Raw genomic sequence first — 25,797 nt, forward strand, 5'->3', positions numbered from 1 at the left:
TCAAGTATTCTGAGCTCCCTGGTCTGTTCAAAAAGCTCCTCTTCCAATGAAAAGCTCATTATCATGAAATTTCAAACTGCTTACCTGACCCCTTCTCGTTTACAGTTTCCCCAAAACATCAGAAAGCTCAGTCATTCTCCTGCTCACTGTGCCAGAGAAAATTTACAAAGTCGGAAAAGGCGTTTGCATGAGAAACATCCACTGTTACAACACAGTAGTGGACTGGTGCTATGTGAGAGATTTGGGTTATATTCTTAACCACACAGTGGGGTTTTAGAACCCATCTCTCACAAGTACAGTCTCATCACAGAATCACTTCCCAGTGTGAAGAAAGGATCAAGCTGGCTTTAGGCTGCTAAATTCAGGAAGGGCCTTATACTTGAGAATCCGAAATGGACACATTTCTATACAGAATTAGTATTTAAGGCATATTCGTCCCCACCCCCTCTTCCAAGGCATTTCTTAACAGGCGATGCAGACAGATGCATGTCCCGTGACATGGCAGGAGACTGCAGCGCTCCTAACACCAGACTGGAATACTGTTTGGTTAGGCACTACAACACAAAACTCCCTTTGTGCATCTAACTACAAATCACCACGCTAATGGGAAAAAAAAGTTGCAACCTGAGCTTTCAACAGACATTCTAGAAGATAATAACCTTGCAATTAATAAGGTAAAGATGACCAGTGTATTGATTTCTTAATAAACAATGCTTGTGAATTAGGAGGCACTATTACAACATGAGTAAAGCTGAGCCAGTTACCATTCATGTTGGGCACACCTGCACCTACACTAACTAGGGATTACTTCCAGGCTAGGCAATATACTAATTACCCTGTTTATCTCTAATCAAAACTTTGCAGCCTGCCAACTCAGCAAGGTAATGTCCTATTTTGTTTCTGTTTCACAGGCCCTCTAGAAGATATACACTATTTAATTTTAACAGTGGGGAGGGGGGGGGAGGGAGAGAAAGGCAGTGCTCTGCATGTAGAATGATAGTGAAAATGTTCCTCTGGGTTTGAGGGGGATTGGATTCTTCTATCTAAATCCAGTTTCAGAGGCACACAAGAAAAAGTAGTAGCAGTTCACCTGACAAAAAGAAAGCCAACTGCCTTTATTTGGCAAACAGCTTATGAGACGAGATATCAGAGAATTAAAAAAAAAAAAAAACAAACCCAAAACCACAGACAAAAAGTAGTACATCAAAACAAAGATTGAAAACCCTGGATCTCAGCACATATTTACAGGGTACAAACTTCATGTACACATAGACTTCACAGTTACATAAACTACAGGCACACGGAGAATAACAGTCAAAGCTATATCTGCAGAAATATTAGAGAACTGAAACAGTGATATCTGTGGGATGAAGGACAAGAAGATTACCTAGCCTGATCTACCACATAAGACAGATTTTCAGGTCTTGCCAGTTGAATTCTTGTTCAAATTAGACCATCTCTTGCTAATGCTGCCACCCTTCAGTCTAGCTTCTAATAAGTCTACTGAAACCTAAGCTTGAATTATGTCTTTGCTGTCAAGAAACTGTCTTATATGTATTATTAATTTACCAAACTTCTAACTACCGAATTTAACTAGCCAGTTTCTGTTCCCTATCTAATTAATTTAGCGTGATCAAGTTACCCTATGAGATAATCTAAAGCTAGGTTGTTCTATCAGACCCTATGAAACACTGAATGGAATTCACAGATCCATAGGAACGCAGAAGCCAAAATAGTATCAGCTGAAGTACAAAGCTCATTTGCAAAGCAGAGAGTAATTCATCCCCTACTCCCTAACAGCATCAGAGATAAGCGGAAGTCTATTCCATACCAGTTTGGTATTTTTCACCCTACAGCGTGTTCTGATGGGACTACTGATAACATGAAATGCTAACTTGTATTAGTCACAAGAGGGTGGCACAAGAAAATACTAAGAGCACTGTCCTGTGGAGCACACTGCTCCCCCATTATCATCTGCTTCATATAAAAGTAATGAAGGAGATGGCATAAGAACGTCAAATAGCCAAATTAAGTTGGCTAAGACTTTACTCTTAAGAAAATAAATAAATAAATAAATGCTTGACCAGCACTTTGTACCTATGCATGATGGATCTTTATCAGAAGCATTGTTGCTATTATTAAAGTTTCTTCATTTGTTTTTCTGAAAGTTTATATTACATTGCATGTATCAGAAATAACATGTTATTCAGCGTCAGTTTTGGGAGCTGTCCAGAGGCTGTAAAAATGCTGAAATTTCAACCAGGTTACGAAGTAATACTGAGAGAGTTATGACAGAGTCCCAGAAACCAATGTACAGATCATACATGCATGGCATGGGGCAAAGACGGAACTCTATTACTTTCTCCCTCATCTACTGACGTGTCTCAGACAACAGCAGCTTACAGATGATGCTGCACCCAGCCACAGTCCAAGTGGTAATATAATCTCCCCTCTTATAGACCTCCCTCTACAAATCTTAGCAACACAGACCATTATGCTGGACAAGTTCTGGCCAGGTAATTACCAATCATCCCCAAAACAAATCTCATAACGGCAGTTTCTACATTACCACTAAAATTAGTTGTGCTAATTAAAACTGCCTTCACCAAAAGAACCAAAAGAAGGTTCTTTCCAACTGTTTTTTCTTTATCCCTAGCTAGGTTAGGTAGAGAAAGCAGGATTTACACTGCATGAGGACACTATCAATTATGGCCTACCACTGGCACCTCCCTCCTCATCAACAAAAAGGTACTGCACTTAAGTAAGTTTCTCTGAACATATCCTAGATATACCAACATGCTACAGATCCCACAAAACTTAATCCTCTGAAATACCTCAGTGGTCACAGGGAATCACTGGAAATTCATTTTATGTGAGTCACTATTTTCTCATTTATTACTTGGGAAATTACTTAGAAATTTACAGTAAGAATAATCTTTCATTGTGGGAAACTGCTTCTGAATGCAAGTTATACAGAACTATATCTGTGCTATGTTATATTTTCTGATTTTTGGACTGGCAGGTAGTTAGGACTGAAGCAGGCATTGAACAATGTCTAGAAGAAATATACCTGGACAGCCCTGACTCACATCTACAAATCCTAAAGCAACAGCATCTTCTTTCTCAGGCTAAAGGAGTTACATGCCAATAATTCTATACAAAAGCATATACTATGCTTGAACAGTGTCAATGAACTAAGCAATAAAAGAGAAACGCTTTATCTGTTCAGAAGAGGTTGTAAGCATTTTTGTCCGGAGAGAAGATACTGATCACCTCTGCCCCAGCTAGGGAACTGCCTCAGGCCACAGCAAGAGCTGGAAACTGCTGTTGCCACCTCGTGGGCTCCACGCCGATTGCTAAAGGATACGCGCTTCCAGCCACTTCCCAAGAGCGGACAAGCCCTAGCATCCAGAAGAGCAGAGACTCTCAAGTCAGCATGCTGAAGACATCCATTTTACAATTGAGGATTCCTCCAGCGGACAGCCTCCAGCAAGGAACAGAAGTAATCTAATAAAATCAAGAGAGTGGAAGCGTGGCATAAGCAAAGATAGCCAGCTGACATGATGCACTTAATTGGGTTGCAAGACCATCTTTTCAAGAGCAGAGCATAAGATCTTTTCCTTAGAAATGGTATCAGTGGCCCATTTTAGGAAGAAAGCAAGAATGTTTAAGTAGTATTATAGGACTGAATGACTTTCCTTCAGCATGAGCAGAAGGCATTAAAATAAATTACTTTTCCAGCATTTCTACAAAGATGTACAGCAATTTACCCGAGGACTCAACTTGCCTTTCTCACTAAACTGGCTATCAGTGATGCCTGACTCAAAGTTCTTGATTAACTAGCTCTCTCCCTTCTCCCCTCAAAAATGGGAGAATTTTTCCATGCCAAATGAAAGACATTTAACCAAAGACCTCACAGGAGACCTCACAGGAACTACTGCTCCCATTTTCAGCACCTAAGTCATAAAAAGCACAGAACGCCAGAGGGAGAGAGCACTGTTACAATTTAGCAGCTGTGCAAATGCAGTCCAGGAATTTTGCTGTTAGAACGTTCCCTCAAATTGCACTTTCTTCACAGTTCGTCCAAGCTACATCTCCAACCAGATCAGAAAGCAAAATACAATGGCCTACAAAAACATCATCAAGCTTAGCAAAAAATCAATGGCAGGAGATCAAAATACCTAAACCCCAACTTTAACACAAAACTCCAAATACTCAGAAGCTTTTTAATCCTGCTGTTTAATGCACTAGATATAACAACTTATTAAAATTAAAAAAAAAAAAAAAAGGCATTAACACATTAACAGTAACATCTGTAGTCAGTTGCCAGACCAGTCAGGGCTGGATCAAAATTCTTAGCTTGCCTTATGGATCAGATGAATGCAAGGCTGCAGTGACTTCAGAAAATTCAGTGCATATCTCCTTTCATTAACACAGAACACGCATATACCTGGGCTGCCACCTTTAATCCCTTTATAAAAGGAAAAGCAGAATAAATGCAACTGGAGAGCGGGCACCTAGACTGGTGGCTTTCAGCTCTTCCACAGGACTCGAGTGGTATTTTATGGCATTTATCCCTGCTACCAGAAGCAACTGTTGCACATGTTGGGAAACCATCACACACTATGGCTGTAAGACTGGACAAGCAGCAGTATTTGCATGAATTAGAGGTTTACTGCTATGGTAACACTGGACCCCAAAGCCAGGTCATGCACAAATGGGAAACACATCAGGAAACAGGTCTTTGAAAACAGAGACCAGAGAGAAAGAACCTGGATCCAAGTAAACATAACACCCTAAAATAAAGGCCTGTGACTGAATGCATGGAAGCAGTGCCATGTTTTCTTGTGTAGGTGAAAAATTAGTAAGAGTTTATCAAAGGAAATCTCCTCTCCCATCAGAACTCTAGCTCCACAATTGAGAGCAATGCATTTCTAAGTTTATCTGGAACAAACAGAAAGCTCAGCATTGCTCAGAATCAAGGCAATACTTTCAGGCCAGCGAAATTCAACTTGATCACGCCTGTCCATTCAACTTAACACTAACTATTTTTGCAGCTTTGAAACAAGAAAACTAATAGCAGCTGAAAAACCTCTCAAATCAGCATCTGTATGAATAACCTGACAGCTCTTTATGGAGTGGTGGAAGAAGGAGAATGGAGAAAGATGTTCTACCAAAACTGAAATGATGACCCATTGCAGGGATGCTGTTTTTAGAAAGAATTTCTTTTCAAGGAGAATTTAAGTTATTGGAATATTCATATTTTCCACCATCAGCCCTGACCCTCTCAATCCGAGCAAGAAGTGAGGGAGACAGGGACAGTTTGTGAAGCTCAGCAGTTAGCGGGTGAGACACTGGCTACAGTCCTGGAGGGACCGTTTCTTTTGGTAGTGCACGAAGTTTTTCACATGTTGGTGCTCATCCTGGACTGGCTGTTAGCTGGAGTAAGCTCCCCTTGGCTACCTTCTCTCGGAGGAGACTGCAACAAGACCAAAACACATCCTAGTTAGTGATGTGTGAATATCCTGCAGAGTGTTTCCTGAGAGACCAAATGAAGCACAGGTGAAGCACAGCAGGATAACCGCAGGGGGAACACATACCCCCAATCCATAAATAATGATGGCTTTGCAAAAGTTTTGTGTTTACAACTTCTGTAGTTACTGTTCACAAGAACTGTTCCTAAAAAGTCAAACCATAACTTTTAAGCCACTCTTATTTCCTATGTACAAGGTGCTGTCAGCCCCAGAAGTTGAAGCCTATCTGGCATTCAGTTATCACAGAGATTGATACACTATAGAATTTAACACGTTCTGTGGCAGATGCCCTGTCCTCCCTAAGGGCATTCTTTTGGAACTGCATCCTGGAAGGAATACTCCAAGCAATTCATGTTTTGGTTTGGTTTGGTTTTTTAACTTCCTCTACTAAAAAAAAATACTTCAATCAATCTTTGTTTTGATAAGATAAAAGATATGTGTATCAAGAGTTAGTTGGAATGAATTAGAATCAACCCAAGCATATAAACTTCAAAGGACATCATTCTGTGTTGTACAAGCAGGTCAATGTATTGGCGAGAAATGCTTGTTCCTTATATATTTAGTATTTACTACTGTAAGAATCTGTCCAATCGTGAGCACAATAAATCCATTCCCCTCCAGAATCTTCAATTCATCAACTTTTATAGTTTCAGTAAAAAAAATAAATAAATAAATAAATAAATAAATAAATAAATCTTATCACTGTCTCAAAGTCCACATTTAACATGCCCATACCTTCACATGTATCTGGTTGCGCAGGACTGCAGCTCGCAGGATCATAGCTTTGGCACGTCGCTGAAACTCTTTGCCCATTAGTAAAGACTTCTCAAAAGTTGTGCTGCGCTGATCTACATCTCGAGCATAAAGAATCTGTAACCAATACAGAGAACTGTACACAGGAGCTATGACAAGGTTCCACAGCAGGAAGCCCTTTCTGTGCAAGGGAACAAAGCTAAGTTATCATGGAGTCTGATTTTACACACAGATCAGCCCTACTGGAAATACCAGTCACAACAGATAAATGCAACTTCAAAGCGTCCCAGGAATGGAGAGTTTCTAATCTTAGCATAGCTGTTCAGTCTATAATCTGTGGCTCAGATGCACTCACCTTACTGTGTGAGTCTATTCTGGCATTGATCAGTCCCTCCAGGATCAGCTGAGTAAGTTCATCTTCCAGAGCAGCCACTGTGGTATTAAAAGCAGTGGCCATCTTGCGCATATCTGCCGACACATAGGGGCTGAAGTACTAGGAAAAAGAAAATATTCAGTCACCAAGTGTACTCCCTGCCCTCTGAAAAGCCATAGGAAAAGCAATTACAAAGAGATGGCCTATCTCACTGTTCATCCACCTCTCAGGATTACAGGAACAATTACCTGGATAAGGGCACGATTTCGAATCTGAGTATAAAGTGTCCTGACATGAGGTGCAAGGTACATATCCAGCAGCAGGTTGTCCTGCGCAAAAAAAAAAAAACTCATCAGAAGCTGATAAGCAGCCTGGAAAAATATATTATTCCTATGTTCTGAAACACATATGTATACATATACTTCAACCTTAAGGAGATTACACTACAGCAAGACAATACCATAAAACAAGAATGAATGAAAGAACTAGCAATATATTTTAAGAAATTATCATTTCTCCTCATCCTCTACTGCTAAACTATTTCCAATTTCCATTCACCATGTCAGGAGACAGAAGACACAGAAGAGCTGAACACTCTTAGTAGCTACTTTTAAGTCCCTGCTTCTCACAAAAGGCTAGGCAAAGGGAACTTCTAGGGTCTGTTCTGCACTGCTCCCCTGCAACTCACCTTCATCTCATCCAGCATCTTCAGGCATGAAGCATATTTAGATTCATAAAACTTGAAGATGATGTCACGAACCTGTGGCTCCAGTTCCAAAAACAATTTGAAGGAGCTAGAAATAAAGATGCCAGTGATCAGATGTTGGAACCCACCACTTAAATATCCCACAACCCCATCATTCCAAGTTGCAAGGTTACAAACTCTCCCCATCATTTGAAGATTCCAAGAATTTACTCTCTAACAGACCAGATAGCCCATTTTCAGCTGGGTTGGAAGCCTGGAACACAGAGAGATGCAGCACTGCATCAGAGCTGTAATGAAGGAAGGCAAGAGACTTGACAAACTAAACAGTAGAAGTGTTTGTCCACGCAAAACAAAAAAATGAGTGGGAATACGTCAAAATCAGGATATACCACCAGAAAACATAGGCCACATCTGTGCATGCACTGTAGTCTGTGCTGGCCAGCTTTGTGTTCCCTTTCAAAGCACAGCCTTCACTAAGTACAGCATGCCATAGGTAGGTTAAGCGTGCAACTGTCTCAGGAAAATGACCTGTTGTAAGTGTGGGAGATCTTTGGGGTGCGCCCTCTTTCTGAGCGGTCTCCCAATTCTCCATCACAGATTTCTGAACCTTGGAATCTCATCTTATGAATCAGCCAATAAAAAAAGTCAGGGTAATAACCCTTTTTCCACATCAATTTAAAATTAGTGCTTCCATTCACTTAGCTGACAGGAATTTAGTATCATGGTAATTCAATCTGACACACAAATATCCATTTTCTTCCAAAGACTGTAATTCTCTTAACCTTCTACATGTCATAGTTAGATTATGCTGCAAGTTGTATTAACAATTATTAAATTGTACTAATGCAACTAACATACACCAGAACAAGTGGTAACATGAAGGCAAATTATCTTACAGCCACCTTCTATAGGGCTCTATCCCTCTGATTTACTATCTGATATGGATCGCCAATGGAGATAGAAAATTGGGTTATGTAGATGTCAGATTTGATCCAGGTTGGAAACTTCCGTTATACTATGAAAATTTCAGCTGCATTTTAGACAGCAAAACATCACTTAATGCTAAAGCCAAACTAAGGCTCAGTGATTCTTTCTCTCCTGTATGAGAAAGCTCTAACTCCTGCCAGAATCCACTGTTAACCAAAGTCCCATGTCCCAGAAGATGTCCAGTATGTTCAAACTCCTCTCAAGGCAACACTTACCTGCTGGAGATAACATTTCGCTGCAGTTCCTGACGGTCAAAGGTAGCAAGGGCACAGAGACCACCATATACAGCCACATTGCTAGGAGATAACAGCTAGAGAGAAAGAGAGAGAAAGCGAGAGCGAGCTGTCACTGACTACTAAAATGGCAGAAGGTTGGAATTAAGTATTCTACCACAGGCTTTTCCTTCACACAGTGACAAGATTAGTCCTTGTCAAATGCAGTGGAACCACTCAACATGCTCTCAGGCATTCACCCAGAGCCTGAGGACTGATTGTGCACTGCTAAGAGAGTAGAAACCAATTCCGACAGCCAGTCTTTTGATTGAACTACACAGATACACAAATCTCACAGGTAATTCCTATGTGATCTAGAGTAGATCATTTAGAGACCCTAAGAACAGAGACTTAAAAAAAAAAAAAAAACCAGACACAGGTCACAGTACCACCAATCTATACAGGAGTGCTGTGAGAATAACTAAAATATCTGAATTTTACAACCTAATACTTAGAAGAATTACATCCCCTCCAAGACCTGCACACAGCTCCCTCTTGGTCCTCACCTCAGGGAAATCACAGTGATCAAACGATGCCAACAAGAAGCACTTTGCTGCCTGTTTGTACTTCCGAGCAGCTAGTTCGGCCAAGCCTAAGAACCAGAAAAAGTTAGTCCTTTGTTTATGACAGCATAAAAATTAGGAGAAATTGCAAAATCTGGGGAGTAGGACAGGCCCCCAGATGGTTGCTAGTGCCTTCACTACTGAAGTGAAAGGAGACTCTCAGAGAGTATCCAGCATCCTTTGAACTATGTTGACTCACACTGGCATCCTCTCTGAAGAAACTTAGGGAGAAGAAAGAAATGGCAAAAACAAGTCAGCAGTTCCATCTCATCAGCTTTATTAAATTTTGCATTTCTGGTGAGAAAATACAAAGGCTGTCAAATCTGAGAGGAAAAATAAAACAAGCACACACTGTTGTCAAAGAGCCCTACGGACAGGTAACAGGCAGAAAGACGGACCGACAATACAGGAAGCTGAAGGATTCACTCACCTGCTGCACATTTCAGTTTGGTGAGAATTGCTTGTGTCTGGCTGTCTCTTTCTCCTCTTTGCTAAAGGATAAGAAAAAGCAGTAGTGAGCAAGCAGTATGAAAACCATTTTGATCACAACTGTCCTTGGGATATTTCATCCTAATAATTAACTTGCATATCTCAATAGCAAGATAACTTCATCTTATTTGTCTTGGGAAATATGGCAAGAACTGAGGATGGGAAGTCTCTCTGTTTTTACCATGAGTCAAATTTCCTACACACATATCATGGGACAAAAGCAACAATGAATCTCAAATAGTATAGCAGCCAAGGAGGCTGGATTAGAGGAAGAACAGACTGTAAGATAAAGGGAGTCTTATAGGGAGCAAGTTGTAAAGGGGGAAAGGAAGAAATCATTTTACACATTTTGGAGACAGAGAACAAAGGGAAAACTCATGCAAGTTAAAAAGCAGGACCTTACTTCTGCAATTTCTGGTGTAGACTCAGCCTTGCTTACATAGCTCAGAACATGAGACCAATTCTGGAGGTAGACACTGACCTGTAGAGAGCCAGAAACAGTGTAGAATAGGCATGGATAAATGGTGTTACTTAGATAAGCAGTATCATTGCAGACACAAGAGGTGTAACCAGAGCAAAGTACAGGTGGACTTCACAGCAGATATCAGAAAGACACCAAGTACCATTTCCTCAAACCTTCCTACCTTGATGACATTGAGACACATGTTGATAACATGTTTAGCACTGGTGCAGTAATCACGGGCTCGAGAGTAACACTTGAGAGCGTTGCTGAGGTCCCCACAGTCAAGGTAATGATCACCTAAGTCATCGTGGCCTCTCCTGGAGCACAGGAATTAAAATACCAATGAACTGCATGCTCAGAAAGGGACACAGTCAGTCTGTTCCAAACAAGTAACTCAACACACTGACCTAAGGCACTGAATGCAGTTGACATTCTGTGTTAGGCGCCTGGAGGAGCAAAATGCTCTTCCTTGCTCCAGCAGAGCCCTCTGCATCTCACCTGATACTCTCCTTGATGGAGTTCCCTTTGTAATTTTTCAGATCTGTGTCGAGTTTCTCCAGTTTAAGAAGAGCTTTTTTGCGTGTAGCTTCAACCCAAGCTGTGTCAAGAGGAGGGGGTTCAATTCCACTATCAGGGACAGCATCAGGTGTATTCTGCAGTTCTCTGAAAGGAAAGAGTTTGAATGGAGCTATTATGCTGCAAACGTTTCAAAACAGAGGTCTGCTAAGTACCTGGCACTGTTACCCTAACAAATAGTACTGCGTACACAAAGCAGACCAAAGAGAAAACAAGGATGGTGGGGAAAAAAAAGAAAAAGACTGCTAAAATTTCCAGTGAAAACAGTAGCATAAGAATCAGATGTTTACAAATTCTTCTCAAAATTACCCTAATGATCTTTTACAGGTATTTTATTTACTAGCAAGTCATTGCTAATTTTAAAGAAACAACCTGCTCTATAAATCAATTCTAAGTTACTAACAGTGCTGCAATGAATTATTATATTCTATGAAAGTATTTAATGACTCTGAAGTCATTGAATCCAATCAAACATCTCTACATGGGACACAGGGTGCACATGTTTACGAGTTCTCTCCCCAGCTACACTGCAATGGCTTGATAGCAAAGCTACATGGTACAGATACTATTCAACTTTTTCCATCCAGCTCAGATCAACGTACCTACTTGCATTGAACTCACTTTCCAATATTTTAAACAGAAAAATACATTCTGAGTTTTTTGGGTTTTTTGTTTGTTTGTTTTTTATCAACAGTACTTTTCACATATAAGAAACCAATGAACATACCGTCACACATACACGGTAAAGGCTCTCAGGGCAAAACAGCCAAGAAATCAACAAATATGCATAGCAACAAAAATAATGCAAAGACAGGAAGTGTGGATGGATAAGTGAGGTATCAAAGGCTACCCTTAACAGCAAACCTGTTGTTAGGGGGAAAAAAGAAAAAAAAAGAAAAAAAAAAAGAAAAAACCAAACCAAAGCAAGGCAAACAGTTAGAGAAGGTTTTAATTTATGAATGAAAGAGCATCTAGAAGAGGCTTCATCTCCGTAATCTACCTAAGGAAAGACAACTGTGTTCATTAATATTTGAAGCAGTTGCAAGGACTAAACTCTCCTCAATACCTACCTGTAGCCTTTTAAAACACTAAGACTTCAAATGAGATAATGTCTTCTGTGTTTAATCTTTTAAAAAAGCATGAGACCTTAGGCCTGAACACACACACACACGTTTCACTGCTATCAAATTATAAGGGCAAAGACAATTTGCATAAGGAACATGCTAGTATTACATGCAAAGTCCCCCACCGTGGCACATCGGTCTTAACGCAGTCAAAAAAGCTACCCCAGTTCCCGTGATCTCTTAGTACCTGGTGGCCTCAGACAACTTTCTGTGAATTTCTTCGTACACATCAACATTGAAAGTTCTCTGGACAAATGACAGTGCCATCTTGAGAGCTTCCACCCGCAGCTGTGGGCAGTGATCAGCAATAAATTGCAGCCGCTCAATTCGCATCAGACCACTGTAGCTGGACGCATACTGCTCCAAATCCTGCAAACAAAACTTGGTCTTAGAAAGCGAAGACAGCAACACTAAATCAGGCTACTACGCTGTGACCTGCATAGGTTTTCCTGCAGTCCTGACCCCTTCATGGAGGGCAATGACTCAGAGAAATAAAAAAAACAGGTAAGATTATTCCATTTCTGCTTTCTTCAAATTTTAGTAATTTCCTCAGTATACAGTACGTACCAATTCACCTTTTTTATTTCGGTTGTGACGCTGTCCATTAAGGCTAATCAGCTCACCCACTTTAAGCATCTGTTATATTAAATTTTGTCAAGATTCCATCATTTGAGCTGAAGTTTCTTAAAGCAGACAACCTTTCCAGATGTAGTTTTTCCTTGAAAAATAGTTTCCATATGACAATTTGCATTCTTTTGCTCATACTAATTTCTTAAAACATCTCCTTTGAGAACAAATAGTGTCTCTTGAGGAAGGATCTGAGGTGTAAATTCTGAACACTTAACAGATTTTTAAGCCTTGGGGTGGAGTGGGAGAATAGGAGCACAAAACATCTAAAGATATGATACATCATTGCAGGGGGATTTCCTAAAGACAGAAGTACACATGCAAACAACCACAGCAGAATGTTCAGGGCAAAGTCAAGCATTCACGCAGTAGGAAACACTAGATTCAGGTTGCCTGTCCACATTTAATATGCATCCTGTGTCACGTCTGACTCCCTCACCCCTGTATGCCTAAATTAAGATACTGCTATAGATGTCGCGGTAGCATTTTCTAACATGATTCTTGTCTGATTCAGTGCAAGAATGATCTTGCTCTGAGACCAGAACAGGACTGTGCACACTGAAAATTTGTATTTAGGATTCCTGCTTTATTTGCTACAGAACTTGAAAAATATAAAGGCAGGAGCATTCTTTCTTCCACAGTTTCATGCCTGATGGTGCACAATACTCCTGAAATCACTGAGTAATTTCACTGTACTCCTCAATTCTTCAAACGTCAAATGGGAATTATGGTCTTTCACATCAGTTACAGTGAAAAGAAAATCACTAATTTTTGTGGAACACTTAGATGCTATAATAATAACAAAAACATAAAGGTCACAACATAATTGCTTCATCACTCTAGCTTCAGAACAGAATTGAAATGCAATGAAATCAAACAAGGTATCAGGCCGTACGCTGAAAAAAAACCCCAAAACCAACAAAAAAACCAAAACCAAACAAAGACGGCTGTGCAGTAAACAGTGAATAATCACGTGACAACTGTTGTCAGGCATGGGGACAAGAGGAAAAAATTAATGCTTCAGAGGTTATGTGAGATCCAAAGCTTCCTAACTGAATGCTTCATTTTGCAATTTTAATGTTGCTTTAACTTTTACCAATTAACATTTTTATTCTCTTCTGCAACACCCATCTCTCACTGTTACAGAGCTGATACACAAAAATTGGCCAAAATCTCAAACCATTAACTAAAAATTAAAGAAACCAATAGAAGCAAATACAGCCTTTTTATAACTCTACAGCTCTGTGGGTTTTAGCCAGTCTCCAGAGGATCAAACAATGAAAGAATCCTATCCTAATTATAGGCTTAAAGCACCTGAGCCTTGCTCCTCAAAGAACAAGCCTCAAAATAAAGGAATGATGTCTCTGTAAGTAATCAGAGTTGTACTAAACTATTTCAGAAAGGAAACTGTGTCAAACAGGCAGCACGCAGCAAGTCACAAAACAGCAATTCCTCCTTCATCTCAGAAAGTGCAGTAGAGGTCAGTACGTGACAAGGAGCTACAGAAGAGGTCACTGCTATTCTTATCCCATCTTGCTTTGAAAAGAATCTATTAATCTCTAAATAACAATTTGACAAGGAGTAAAATGAGGGAGTTTTTCAAAAACGTTACAGGAAGAGGCCATGCCCAAGAAATGTAACCCACTAGCCCTCAACCAGCACATACCAGAGTGGGGTTCTCCACCACATAGTTGATATCAGGTGCATTTTGCTGATCTTCTTGTGGATCTACGTCAATCTGCATGGGCTCTACTGCACCCTAGAATAGCAAAATGAGGTCAAAAGTGGCTTATTACATTTGAGCAGGAGACAACTACATGATTCAATCTATTAGGAACTTGTTTAAATATACATTAAATTTCAAAAATGAAAAAATACCCCACGGTCTTTAGACATGTTTAGGATTTCTCTCTAGCCGCACCACTACTCAGCATGATGCTTGTCTAAAACAAGCAGCACTAAGGCTCAGCATTCACACAGAGCATTTTATTTTGTTTGGTAGATTATCAAACAAGAAAGTGAAGGGGTCAATATACCTGATTCTACAAAGTATCCCAGGCATGCATGTTAAATTCCAAATGATCTTCATTTCTCTTCCTTGAGCAAGAGCAGGCATTAGCACTCAGCTCAAGAAGCTCCAAAAGTCAAAAAGTACCCAAAAACCTCACCAGAGCCTTTCAAAGCTGCTTTAATGTTTAAAATTAAAATTTTGGAAAAAAACCCCAAAGACGAACAACTGTTACACTTTTTTAAAGTTTAAAAAAATGTAAAGAATAGAATGCAGAATGGCAATTCCACAGTTTCTGACAAATACTGGAGAAAAAATTCTCTGCACTGCAAAAATTTACCATCAGTCGAACCATCCTACTATAGTTATCCGAGTCCAACTGTTTAGGTAGATTCTCTTTTGCAGGAACAACAGAATTTTATTCTCACAGTATATCTTGCATTGCTTTGAACCACATGAGGAATCATACCGGTACAGTGACCTCAGTACTACTGCATTAATGCAATACCTGTATGCATTCCCATTTAAGACCAATTTACTATGCAGTCCCACAAGCAAAACTGGTATGCTATCACAAAATTCTTTTCCTCCTCCTCGTCAAAAGTGTGCTGCACATTCCCCCTAGGTATTACCAACTTAAACTCAGGAAAACCAAGCTGAATGTGTTCTTATAAAATGCTGAATATGTGCGGATATTACCATAAGCAACACCTGATTTGGGGTAAATTATATGAGTGGACCTTAGAAAGGACAAAAATGCCAGCCACCTTGTATTCAGATCCAGATTTCCTAACTGTAAAAAATTATGCATCTTGTATTCACCCACAGCCTGTTTATTCTTTCACAGGTTGGTATGTACCAAATATGTACATATCTCAATGCTGACACGAAATCTCCCAACACCTGAAGTAAAAGCAAGTAAAGCACATAAAAGTTTGTTTCCTAGTTTGTTATTCTCTGCGTGAAGAAAAGGGAGGGAGGGCGCAAAGGAGGGTTTGATTGTCCAGATCACTGCTCAGAAAAACTGTGCACAAAATCATTTAAGCCACATATATTAAGACCATTACTTTTTCCATTTTTATCTACCTTATCGCTTCTTATATCACAAACAGTAAGTGTCAGGGTTGCTTTTTTTAGGCTGTGTTTCCCTACAATAATAAAATCCTTAGAAATCAGCATTACAGAAACTAACATCTGGTGGAACAGAACGATTTCTGTCCTGCTGCACTAGTAGACTGTACTCTGCATTTCTCTCTTAACTCCCAGACAAGGAAAAACACAACAAGGGGGATGGAAGTCCCACTAGGACACATGAACTCCAACATTTTCAAGCTACTCTTTATTTCAGAAGGAAAATGCAAGGTTTACTTAAGAACTACTCAAAAAGCAAATAAAATAATGCTCACTCCCCAGGATTTTCTGAGCCCAGAAGTGCACCTTGTTGGAAGGTACCTCATAAGGTCTCATACAAGCTGATAAGCAGGCACTCAAGCTGAAGTCTCCTGCTGTACTCCAGAGGAAGAGGTGTGACCTAGTGCTGGAGGGGGTGCAGCACAAATCTGTCACTGGTAGAGCAGCTGAGCTGTATGCTGAACTATCCCTCATCGTGTCCTGACTCTCTGCACCCCCGTGCCCTGACAGAGAACTTGCTGGCTGCTAAAGGGAAGAAAGACAACTCGGAACGGGCTCACCGGTGCGGTTACTGGTGGCCCAGGCACAGTACACCAACCCCCTCCGGGCTCCTGCGGCTTTCCCCCTGTGCTGCAGGCTCTCAGTTCCTCTTCATCCGCCACCTCACTACACCCTCCTCTACTACCCGAGCCCTACCTATGGCACGGGCAACGCGGAAATCAAGCCAGGGGGCCGCTGCAGCGGCGGGGCACGCTGCCGGTGCCGGAGGACGCTCGGCCGGGAGCTGCTCCTCGCGAACAGCGGCGGAAGCGACACAGACGGACCGGAAGGGCGAGCGAGGGCCCAGGGCCGGCCGAGAGCGGCTCGCCTTCCCGCAATGAAGCCGCGGGCGCGGAGCCGAAGGGGAAGGCCGCACCGCGCCATCCGAAGGCCGCGGCAGGGCCGGGCCGGGCCGGACCGTGGCAGGGCTGGGCCGCACTGTCGGACACCGCGCGGGAAGGGCGCCACGCGCGGCCGCAGCGGCCCCCGGCCGAACGGCGCAGCGGGACGCGGCGGAGGGCGGCTGACCCATACCTGCAAGTTAAAAACCTGAACGGGCAGCGGCATCCTTCCCCTCGCGGCCGCCACTTCCGGCTGACCTCCCCGCCTCTCCCTCCGGCGCGGCTTCCACTTCCGGGTCGCGCGGCACCGCCAGACCGCATCCGACAGGTGAAGCCCTTAAAGGGGCCGCTGCCCGCCTCGCCTCTCCCGCCGGCGCACCGGGCGGCGGTACGGGCGGGGCGGGACTGCGCGGGGCTCCCGTCGCCCGCTGGTGCCCGGCCGCGCTCGCCAGGTCATACTGCCTGGGGCGGCCTTCCCCGCGGGTCAGCGCGGCCTGGGGTGCCCGGGCGCTCCCCTGCGAGGGCTGTGGCTGCCTGGCCGGAGGCCGGCGGCGGGGCGGGGGTTTGTGTGTGTGGTGTGACCGGCCGTGGGGCTCACGGCGCCGGCCCGCCCGGAGCTGCCGCCCGGCCGCGGGGCCATGAGGCGGCCGCGCAGCGCCGCGGGGGCCCGCGGGGCTGAAGCATGAGCGGCTCCTGCCTGGGGCTCCGCAAGGCCTGCTTCCTGCTGTCCGTCAGCGCCGCCGCCCTCCTCCTCCTCCTGCTGCCGCGGGGGCAGCCCCCCGCCGCGCCCCGCCGTCGCCCGCCGCCCGCCGCCGGGCCTAGCGGGCCCCCGCCGCAGCAGGCGGGCCCCGGGGAGAGCGGCGTGCCCGGCACGCGGGCGGGCTCTCGCGGGGAGCCGGGCGGCGGGGCCGGGGCGGGCGGCCGGGGCGGGGGCCTCGCCGGCAGCCCGCAGCCTGCGCGGAAGGGCCGCCTTGGGCCTGCCGGGGGCTCGGCCAGGGAGAGCCTGGAGCTGAAGGATATCTTCATCGCGGTGAAGACCACGAGGAAGTACCACAAGAGCCGGCTGGACTTGCTCCTCCAAACCTGGATCTCTCAGGCGAGGGGACAGGTGAGGCTTCCCCAGCGGGCTGGGGCGAGCGGCCAGCAGCCTCGTCCCTCCGCTTCCCTGCTCAGCCACTGCGCTTTCTCACAGAGTTTTTCCTTGCGTGTGTTAAAAACATCTTTCCTTGTAAGACTGAGGAAGGTCGTCCGATTTTAAAGAGTTCCTCTGCGTTGACCTCCAAAGAGTTCCTTTTTGATTAAGCTAGTTATTTGCGATCTGGGATCCATGGTCCAAGCAGAAACAGTTTGCTGACTTTTGTATGACTGTGGAAAATACTACATGATAGTGAAAGATCCCTTTGTGCTGATGCTTCTAGGCTGATACTTTGAACTAAGTAGTTCAGCGACTTAGGCTCTTCCATAGAACAATGTAGAACTTGTTCCCTTGATTGGGAATTTTAGTCCATTGAAGCATATTAATGCAATTTTGCCCAGCAGTTGGGACAAGACAGTGTTACCACCTGGCACCTTCCACCCTGACTTTCTTTCTTTCCTTTTAGCTTGCCTAACAGCTGTGGATTACTCCTAGCCAGAGAGAGTAGGTGAAATTGCAGAGGGAGGTACTACCAAAAAGATGGTCATTCCTATCTGGAAATTGGTTGTCTGTACCCTGAGACAAGGAGAGTAAAATCTTGGATGCTTTACTGAAATGATACTCTTCTGGTTTGTGATGTAAAAAAGTATCAAATAAGTCAAGGGCTGAAGCTGCTGAGGTTCTCTCCACCACTGTTCCCCACCCCACTTCCAATTGCTACTGTGAAATAAACTGACAAGACAAAGCATTTAGAATTCTGACTGTAACTGAGCAAAGTTGAAATTAGTTTCTGAAATTCTCAAATGTGGATGTGCTATTTCTGTCTCCCACAGACGTTTATATTCACAGACTGGGAGGATCGGGAGCTACGCCTGAAAGCAGGTAAGCTGTGCAGCATAGGTGCATGCTGACTGTTACAAATGAGTTTTGTTTGTCATACTTTACCTAGAAGTCCTTATTTCATGCTCTGCAAGCAATTAGGGTAGTTAAGATGGAGAAAATGGAGAAAACTTCTCCTTTGACAGGAGAATATGCTGTTCCTACTTGCCACCTGGACAAGATGCCTGGAACTTCCTGAATACTGGGTTCGCCTTTACACTCCCTTACTTCCTGTTAGTAAGCTTAAGTCTATCTGGTCCAAAGTTATATTAGGTATTTCCTTTGTATACAGTCTCATGGCACTATTTATATACCCTACACTCACATTTCTATGTACTCTACAACTTGCATGCCATATGCATAACCCATGAGCCCTGCCTGTCCTGCAGTTTACTGTCCATGTGTGCACCATATGCACTTCAGATGTACAGTATTAGTGCCAAATGTGGACTTCTTTTGTAGTTTTTTTTGACTACACATGCTTCTCAAACCTGAAAGGGATGATCTTTATTTTTCTAGGGGATCATATGATCAACACCAACTGTTCTGCTGTCCATACCCGGCAAGCTCTCTGCTGCAAGATGTCTGTGGAATATGATAAATTTCTGGAATCTGGGCAAAAGTAGGTGAAACACATTGTTCTGATTGACTTTGTTTCTTTCAGTTCTGTGCTCACAGGAAACTTGAGTAACCTTCTCCGTTCCAGTAAGGAGTGCAGTATTAGCTAAAACGTGGTGATGAGCGTAGGGGGGAAGGGAGCACAGCATGAAACAGTGGTTATAAACAAGCATCATCTGAAAGGTGGAAAGGATGATAATCTAAAGGGGGTTATTAATTTCAGCCTCTTTCCAGAGTTAGGATCTGTGGGTGCCTTCAGCTTCCAAATTCTGTAATTCAGGACGATGGAAAATGCTTTCTGCTCCAAGCCTGAAAGACTAAGACTCAGCTCTAAACTTGTAACTCATTTCTTTGTCACTGCTCTGCAGTAACTTTCTTATTTTGTTTTGTTTGAAGATGGTTTTGCCATGTGGACGATGACAACTATGTGAACCCTCGGACTCTACTGCGTCTCTTATCTGCCTTTTCACACAGCCAGGATGTCTATGTGGGGCGACCGAGTCTGGATCATCCCATTGAAGCAGCTGACCATGTCCAAAGTGATGGATCAGTAAGCAAACTTTGCAGTTAGTCTGAGAGACATCCTGACCTTCTAAGGTTTTAAAACCTTGAGAGTTCTTAGGATTCCCCCATAAAAACAAGTGATTTAATCTGCAAGGAATGAACCTGGCACTGGTCACTTTCAGAAACGGAGTGCTGGGTTAAATGAACCTTCAATCTGATCTCATATGCGTATGTACAATAGAGTTTGTCTCCTGGGTGGATGTCTTTCTCTTCCTTTACTCATGTATGTTGGTCTCCTTCATGAGGTGAGTAGGACCTCCCCACCTTGACTCTTCCTTTAGTAGTTTTGGGGGCAGTGCTCCTTGTTTTAAGCATGTTGGGGTTTGGGTCTTTTTTGTTTGAGAGCAGTATCACATTTGTCATCATCTTGAACCAGCCTCAGATGGGTGACAAAGGCTCTCTGGGTACATAAGGCATTTCCAATACTGAATGGTTACTAGGCTTCCAAGAAGCGGAAGCAAACATATCTCAGTCACAAGATACATGCGCTAAAGGACAAGCCCTCACCAGGTTGTGTATACTGACAGGCCTAAAGATAAATCAATCCACTGGCCAGAAAGTCACTTACAAAGCAGCCTGTTAGGGAAGGCTGCACAACAAAATAGTCTCCTTGGACATGGAGCCAAGTGACTAATGGACCACCTTTGATTTCCTCAGGAACACTGAGCTGGCTGTGACACTTGGCTAGAATGAGCAGGGGACAGATGGAATTAGGTGGGAGTGGGACTGTAGTTTCCCATTTCATGTGTGCTACCTCAGTTGTGCTATCTTGATGGTTCACCCGCTGTTGGTTCCAGGACTGAGTTTCATTTGGTAGAACAGCTAGCTGGACTTTCAGCAGCCTAAAGAAATAGGAATTAATCTGTAGTCTTGTTTTGACTCAAGTGCAGTATGTGATATCCAATAGAACCACAAGTTCCCTTCCTTACCCAGCCAAATGGAAAAAGCTGATTATTGCTTAACTACTGTGTGTTTTTCTTGTTGCTCTTCAGAAAACAACCGTGAAATTCTGGTTTGCCACAGGTGGAGCAGGGTTCTGTATCAGCAGAGGTCTTGCCCTGAAGATGAGTCCCTGGGCCAGGTAAACACCATTCCTAACTGAGCTCCATCACTATGTGGTTGGTAGGCTTTAAAGCATATTTCATCTTGTCTCCTATGTTCTGTCTCACAGCCTGGGTAATTTCATCAGTACCGCAGAAAGAGTGCGTCTTCCTGATGACTGCACTATTGGCTACATCATTGAAGGGCTGCTGGAGGTAAAGCTGCTGCACAGCCCATTGTTCCATTCCCATCTGGAAAATCTGCAGAGACTACAAGGCGAGTCTGTGCTGCAGCAGGTAGGGCTAAGCCTTGTGTCCTGTTCTTATACTTACACCTCAGTCTGATCAGAAAGAATACTCTCCATAGACTTAGCTCTCTTCAGCAAAGAAGGATATCTACAGACTCGCTCAGCGCTGTGTTCTGTACAATTCCTTCATTTAGGTAAAAAACATACTTTCACCTTAGCCAATTAGGTCATATAGCAGTCCCTTCCTTTGGGGACCCATTCTGCTACATTAAGCCTAAATATGGTGTTCCCCATGTCCTCCTAAACTGACTTTCCATGAGTCACAGTAGCAGCAAGTGTAGAAGGAAGGCAATATTTAGTTTGCTTGCCATGTAAGAAAGTATTTCTGTCTTTGCCTAAAAGTCTCGGCCTTAATTCGTGCTGTTCAAAAAGACTAGTGTTGCAGCTATAGCAAGTACATCTTCAATAACTAAGACACAGTTAAACATTTGATCATTTTTAAGAATAACTTGTCTGAATCTCAAGAAACTTAATGTTTATTAGGAAAAATCAAGTAGTTTTTTAATTGCTGGGATACCTTTTTACTCATGGGCAGTAGATGGAGCTATCAGGCTATCCAGAAGCTTTGTCTGCCTCTTGCTGTTCGGCACTATGAAAAAAAACAAGAGAGCAGTTTTGCCCCTACAAACTGCTTGGTTATATTTTCCTGGCAATTGTATTAGGCAGCAGAAATGTACACTTGGGGCCAAATTCCAGTGTGATGTAATCTCTTTCATGTTAATGAATTTAACTGTAGGCTGAATACAGCCTTTTGTTGGTGATCATTGTTTCCCTGAGACTTGTAACAGCTAACCCAAAATCCAGGAAGTCTACAATTAGAAAGAAAATATAAGTTGTCTTGTACCTGGCACCTGAAAACTTCTTAATACAGTGCTTGTGTGGAAGAATAGCACTGAATTGGAGTTCCAGAGATGTAAATTTTGTTGCCACGTTTGTCACACAGCAGCCCTGTCCATGCCATTTAACATCCAAATGTTTCTGTTTTCCCTCTGTGCTAAGACTGTACTATTGCAGACTTCAGGCAATGTCTGGTAAGGATGAACATATGTTATTTAGTGAAGGTACAGAGATTAGCAGGATTGATGCCCTTGCAAAGCTTAGAATTGTATCTCATCTTGTCCTTCAGGGCAATGCAACTTTCAGCTCCTTTGTTTATTCTCCCGCTCTGCCTTTAGATGAGCAGTGGTCCATTTGATAGCTACCATTCAGTGCCAATATTGCTTATGTCAAAACCAACCACTGTTTTTCAAATGTAATCCACCATTAAGATCAGACAGGATCCTTGGAGTCTTTCTTCATACCTCATTAATAATCCTGCTATCCCTGCTCTGTTTTTCTGCATTAGTGTTACAATTTCTGAATATTTATTTGCTTTTACAGGTAACCCTAAGTTATGGGGACCCTGAGAACAAACACAATGTTGTGAGCGTGGGAGGAGTGTTTGGCCTTCAGCAAGATCCAACCCGGTGAGTGTCCACTTCCACAAGAAGATCTCCCTACCTTCTTAATGTTTATCAACTGTAAGATGGTCAAACCCACTAATCAGGTTATTTTCTCATGTCAGCTCTTGTCACTGTGCCACAGGCAGGTAGCCCCACCTTCTCTGCTCTGTTAGACTGCTGCACATCCAATGCCAGTATGTTCCCTGTATGGAGAATTCCAATCTAATATTTTCCTTTTTTTCTTCATAGATTTAAATCTGTCCATTGTCTGCTCTATCCTGACACTATTTGGTGCCCTGCTAAGAAGATGTCATAATTCTTGACCAGTTGTTGACACCTGTATTTTACCTAGTTTTCTTAAAACGGGAGTTGTGGTGGACTTTTCTGGTTTGGGTTGGTTTTTTTCTTCTTCTGGGAGACAACCAGAGGTATCTACAAAGGAGGTAGACACTCTGTTTACAAAAGCAAGAAGGTGTGTGGTCTGTTCAGCTGCAGCCTGGGACATTCCAAGAAGAATCCTTGTTCTTTTGTCCAGTGGCTCTTTGTATAACGACTACTTGTACATGTGTATGAGTCACTTTACACTTTCATCTGATGTCATGTGAATCTGTGCCTGGACAAACGCGGTACTTGGACTGATAGCATTCTTACTACTGTTAGGGGCTTTTAGAGGCCATTGTCTTGAAGCTGGAGTGCTATAGCAGACTGTAGTCCCCATGGTGACAAGAGAGGGGAAGTTTTCACTCATCTTTCTTGGGAACAGGATTATTTAAGAGCTTCTGTGGCCTGCCATATTAAAACCCCACCTGTGGGCTGGAACTGGGTCTGTTCATAAACACCAGAAATCCTGGAATCACTAGGGTAAAGAAGGCTGAAAGCCTTTGTCATGGGAAAACCCTGTGTAAGGGTAAGCTTACTCAGGACTGGATAAGAATTGCTTACAGTGCACATTGTCCCCCCCATAGTCCACGTGTACCTCCCATGGAGGTGATTGTCAGACTTGGCTCTCTTACCAGTTGAATTGCAATGGTTGTTGATTATGATGGTGGTCTGCCAGGTCCAAGACTATTCCCTTGATATTTGATACTGAAAAAGTATTTGCCAGACTTAGATGGTAATCATTTCTCCTGCTTTGCCCACAGCAGGTTGTATGAGCTAGAGCATGCTCACTGGCTGATGAAACATGCCCTGTTTCTGAAGCTGTGCTGTATCTTTCACTGTCTGTGAGGGAGGAGGAATGCTAGATGGCTGTAATGCCCTGAGGAAGTTTTTGATGGTATCATTTGAGGACCTTTAATTGTATGACTGTGGTTACTCTACTTCAGCTGCTTCAGATAATATTTTGATTACTTTAAGGTCTAGATCAGTGTTTGTTTTTACTCTACTTCTTAATGTTTCAATAATTCATGCAATCACTAAAAAGAGACTGCACGCTCACATGAAGGCAGAAGTTCAATGCTGTAGCAGTATCACCTACTGCTGCTTTTTAAATAAAGTAAGCTTAGTTTTGAAAGTGGAAGAAATGAGGCTCCATATGCTTACTCTTCTGTTAGCCCAAACTTTGGCCATATACAATCCCTACCTGACATGAAGAACAGCATAAAAAATGACTTTGCAAAACCACTCTTTACTGTCACAAACTCTTCAGAAAATACTTGCTGGTTTAGTGCTAGAGGCTGAATTAAGGGGAGAATAATAGAATGATATTGTATGATCTGGAACTATGAGGACCAGCTAGAATGTGGACCAAGCAAAAGTTTCAGATTTCTAAACAGCTGTACTATGGACTTCACCTAGTTGCTTAACTTCCTGCCATTTGAAAAGTGGTATAATGGAGGCAAACGCCTGCAGTGTATTCAAGTATAAAACTTAGCAGAGGTGTCAGCCTCCTGAAATATGCTGTTCCCTGCACTCTATTTTTAACACAAACCTTTCAGCATTTACCTGGGTACATTGTCCTCTCTGCATGATTTTAATTAATTCCACTGAGGAGCAAACGAGCTGACTGCGACTTGCTACAGTCCTGCAGCTCATTCTTAAATTTCTCCTTTCCTTCATGACTTCTAAGGTGACCGTGAGATACGGGAATAAGAATGCTGCAGGGAATTGGATCAAAGTCCTGCTAGCACAGTGGCTGTTTCCATAACAGGTACACCTGTAACACTGACAGCCTGTTACAGAAAACCAAGGAGGACTTGTGGAATAGTAGGTTGCAGTATGTTCTACCCCTTTATTAGGTCTTCTGCTCACTAGAACTGAGGTGTCCTGTGGTTTAATGATTTGTCATAATAGCTCTGGAGATTCCTGGTATCTATATAAAAACTTTTTTTTTTTTTTAAACAAACAAAAAACCCTCCACTGTTAGGTTCTTGTTTTCAATCTCCTGTAGCAGAAAGCTGTGAAACTTCATGAGGTCCTGAGATTTTTGTCTTCAAACACTGATTCTGAACTCTTCTGTTGGAGCTGTTCTTCTTCCATTGGTAGCAGCCTCTTGTAAGATATCACAGACAGCATGGACTGGGTAGTGACTATGTGGTAAACTGCAGTTCAGAAATGACAACACTTCATATGGATGGCAGCGAAAGAGAGTAGTAGGGTTTCACACTGTAGTCACTCGTCGCCCTGAGCTAGGTGTGCCAAAGAGGCAGCATGCTCTATGCTGGTAGGGTGTTCGTTAAACTGAAAAAGGACCACATTCTCCTGCATGTGTTCAAGGTTCTTTTAAGGTTTCTTGTATTGACAATACAGTAGCCTGTGTGGATATATCAGGATGCAGCTTTTTAATCAAACTACTGTCTCATATGTAAAGTGATTCTACAAAATAAATATTTAAATATGTCAAAGGCTGTGTTTTGTCATGTTTCTTGACACATTCTCTGTACCCTGTAATCCAGAAACAACAGCCTCCTGTCAGGCTCTTGTGATGCCAAATGGCCAAAGAAAGCCTATGAGTTAGATGACTTGGATGTGCAGAGGAACAAATATGGATGAGGAAAATCCTTGCCGATGATAATTATCAAAGTAAAATAATTGAAATAAGGAAAAAGTTAATTGTTGTAAACTTGTCTCAGCACTTTCCTATTCTGTTTCTGCACTTACTAAATATGTTACAGGAGCTCTTAAATGTAAGAGTCCTCAGAAAGCAATGTCTGAATTGGGTAGTATTACAGACAGACCTGTTAATAGGATGCATAATTGTGCTGCTCTGCTGTTACCCAGTGCCAGGTTTGTGAATCTGCCATGCTGTCATTGGAAGTAAACTGGTGCAAGTAGCTGATCTATGACCTTAACTATCCCTAGCCTGTTTTTCAGTGGTACCTTCCA

At 42.8% G+C, this 25,797-nt stretch overlaps 2 protein-coding genes across 4 annotated transcripts; one reads left to right on the plus strand and one right to left on the minus strand.

Moving 5' to 3' along the window:
* Positions 1-1,085: 1,085 nt before the first annotated feature.
* Positions 1,086-16,763, minus strand: GPS1 (G protein pathway suppressor 1). 3 transcript variants are annotated; one of them, XM_054846119.1, is made up of 14 exons: positions 16,681-16,763; positions 14,134-14,226; positions 12,028-12,209; positions 10,639-10,803; positions 10,322-10,457; positions 10,081-10,158; positions 9,619-9,679; positions 9,132-9,217; positions 8,569-8,663; positions 7,349-7,454; positions 6,909-6,989; positions 6,643-6,780; positions 6,270-6,404; positions 1,086-3,507 (listed from the first exon to the last, which is right to left on the minus strand). In XM_054846119.1, the coding sequence occupies exons 1-14, from the start codon at positions 16,711-16,713 to the stop codon at positions 3,427-3,429; spliced, it is 1,470 nt and encodes a 489-aa protein (XP_054702094.1). In that variant the 5' UTR covers positions 16,714-16,763; the 3' UTR covers positions 1,086-3,426. The 3 variants fall into 3 exon arrangements, with proteins under 3 accessions (XP_054702094.1, XP_054702096.1, XP_054702097.1); XM_054846121.1 differs by having other exon boundaries at positions 1,086-5,479; XM_054846122.1 differs by lacking the exon at positions 1,086-3,507 and adding an exon at positions 5,494-6,172.
* A 395-nt stretch (positions 16,764-17,158) lies between these two features.
* RFNG (RFNG O-fucosylpeptide 3-beta-N-acetylglucosaminyltransferase) lies at positions 17,159-25,491 on the plus strand. Its single transcript, XM_054846123.1, has 8 exons — positions 17,159-17,595; positions 18,456-18,504; positions 19,021-19,123; positions 19,516-19,669; positions 20,676-20,764; positions 20,855-21,020; positions 22,412-22,497; positions 22,723-25,491. Exons 1-8 carry the CDS (start codon positions 17,170-17,172, stop codon positions 22,787-22,789), a joined length of 1,140 nt encoding a protein of 379 aa, XP_054702098.1. The 5' UTR covers positions 17,159-17,169; the 3' UTR covers positions 22,790-25,491.
* Positions 25,492-25,797: the final 306 nt, after the last annotated feature.

This window comes from Grus americana, chromosome 18 (genome assembly GCF_028858705.1).
Source record: "Grus americana isolate bGruAme1 chromosome 18, bGruAme1.mat, whole genome shotgun sequence".
Classification (NCBI taxonomy): domain Eukaryota; kingdom Metazoa; phylum Chordata; class Aves; order Gruiformes; family Gruidae; genus Grus; species Grus americana.

Bases quoted from the DNA above. Each gene is read 5' to 3' on its own strand.
- RFNG (XM_054846123.1), top strand. From the start codon at position 17,170: ATGAGCGGCTCCTGCCTGGGGCTCCGCAAGGCCTGCTTCCTGCTGTCC. The intron at 20,765-20,854 runs GTAAACACCATT...TCTGTCTCACAG, and splicing joins AAGATGAGTCCCTGGGCCAG to CCTGGGTAATTTCATCAGTA. The intron at 21,021-22,411 runs GTAGGGCTAAGC...TTGCTTTTACAG, and splicing joins GCGAGTCTGTGCTGCAGCAG to GTAACCCTAAGTTATGGGGA.
- GPS1 (XM_054846119.1), bottom strand. From the start codon at position 16,713: ATGCCGCTGCCCGTTCAGGTTTTTAACTTGCAG. The intron at 10,159-10,321 runs GTAGGAAGGTTT...GGCTCTCTACAG, and splicing joins TGTGTCTCAATGTCATCAAG to GTCAGTGTCTACCTCCAGAA. The intron at 6,781-6,908 runs GTAATTGTTCCT...TCTTTTTCCTAG, and splicing joins GAAATCGTGCCCTTATCCAG to TACTTCAGCCCCTATGTGTC.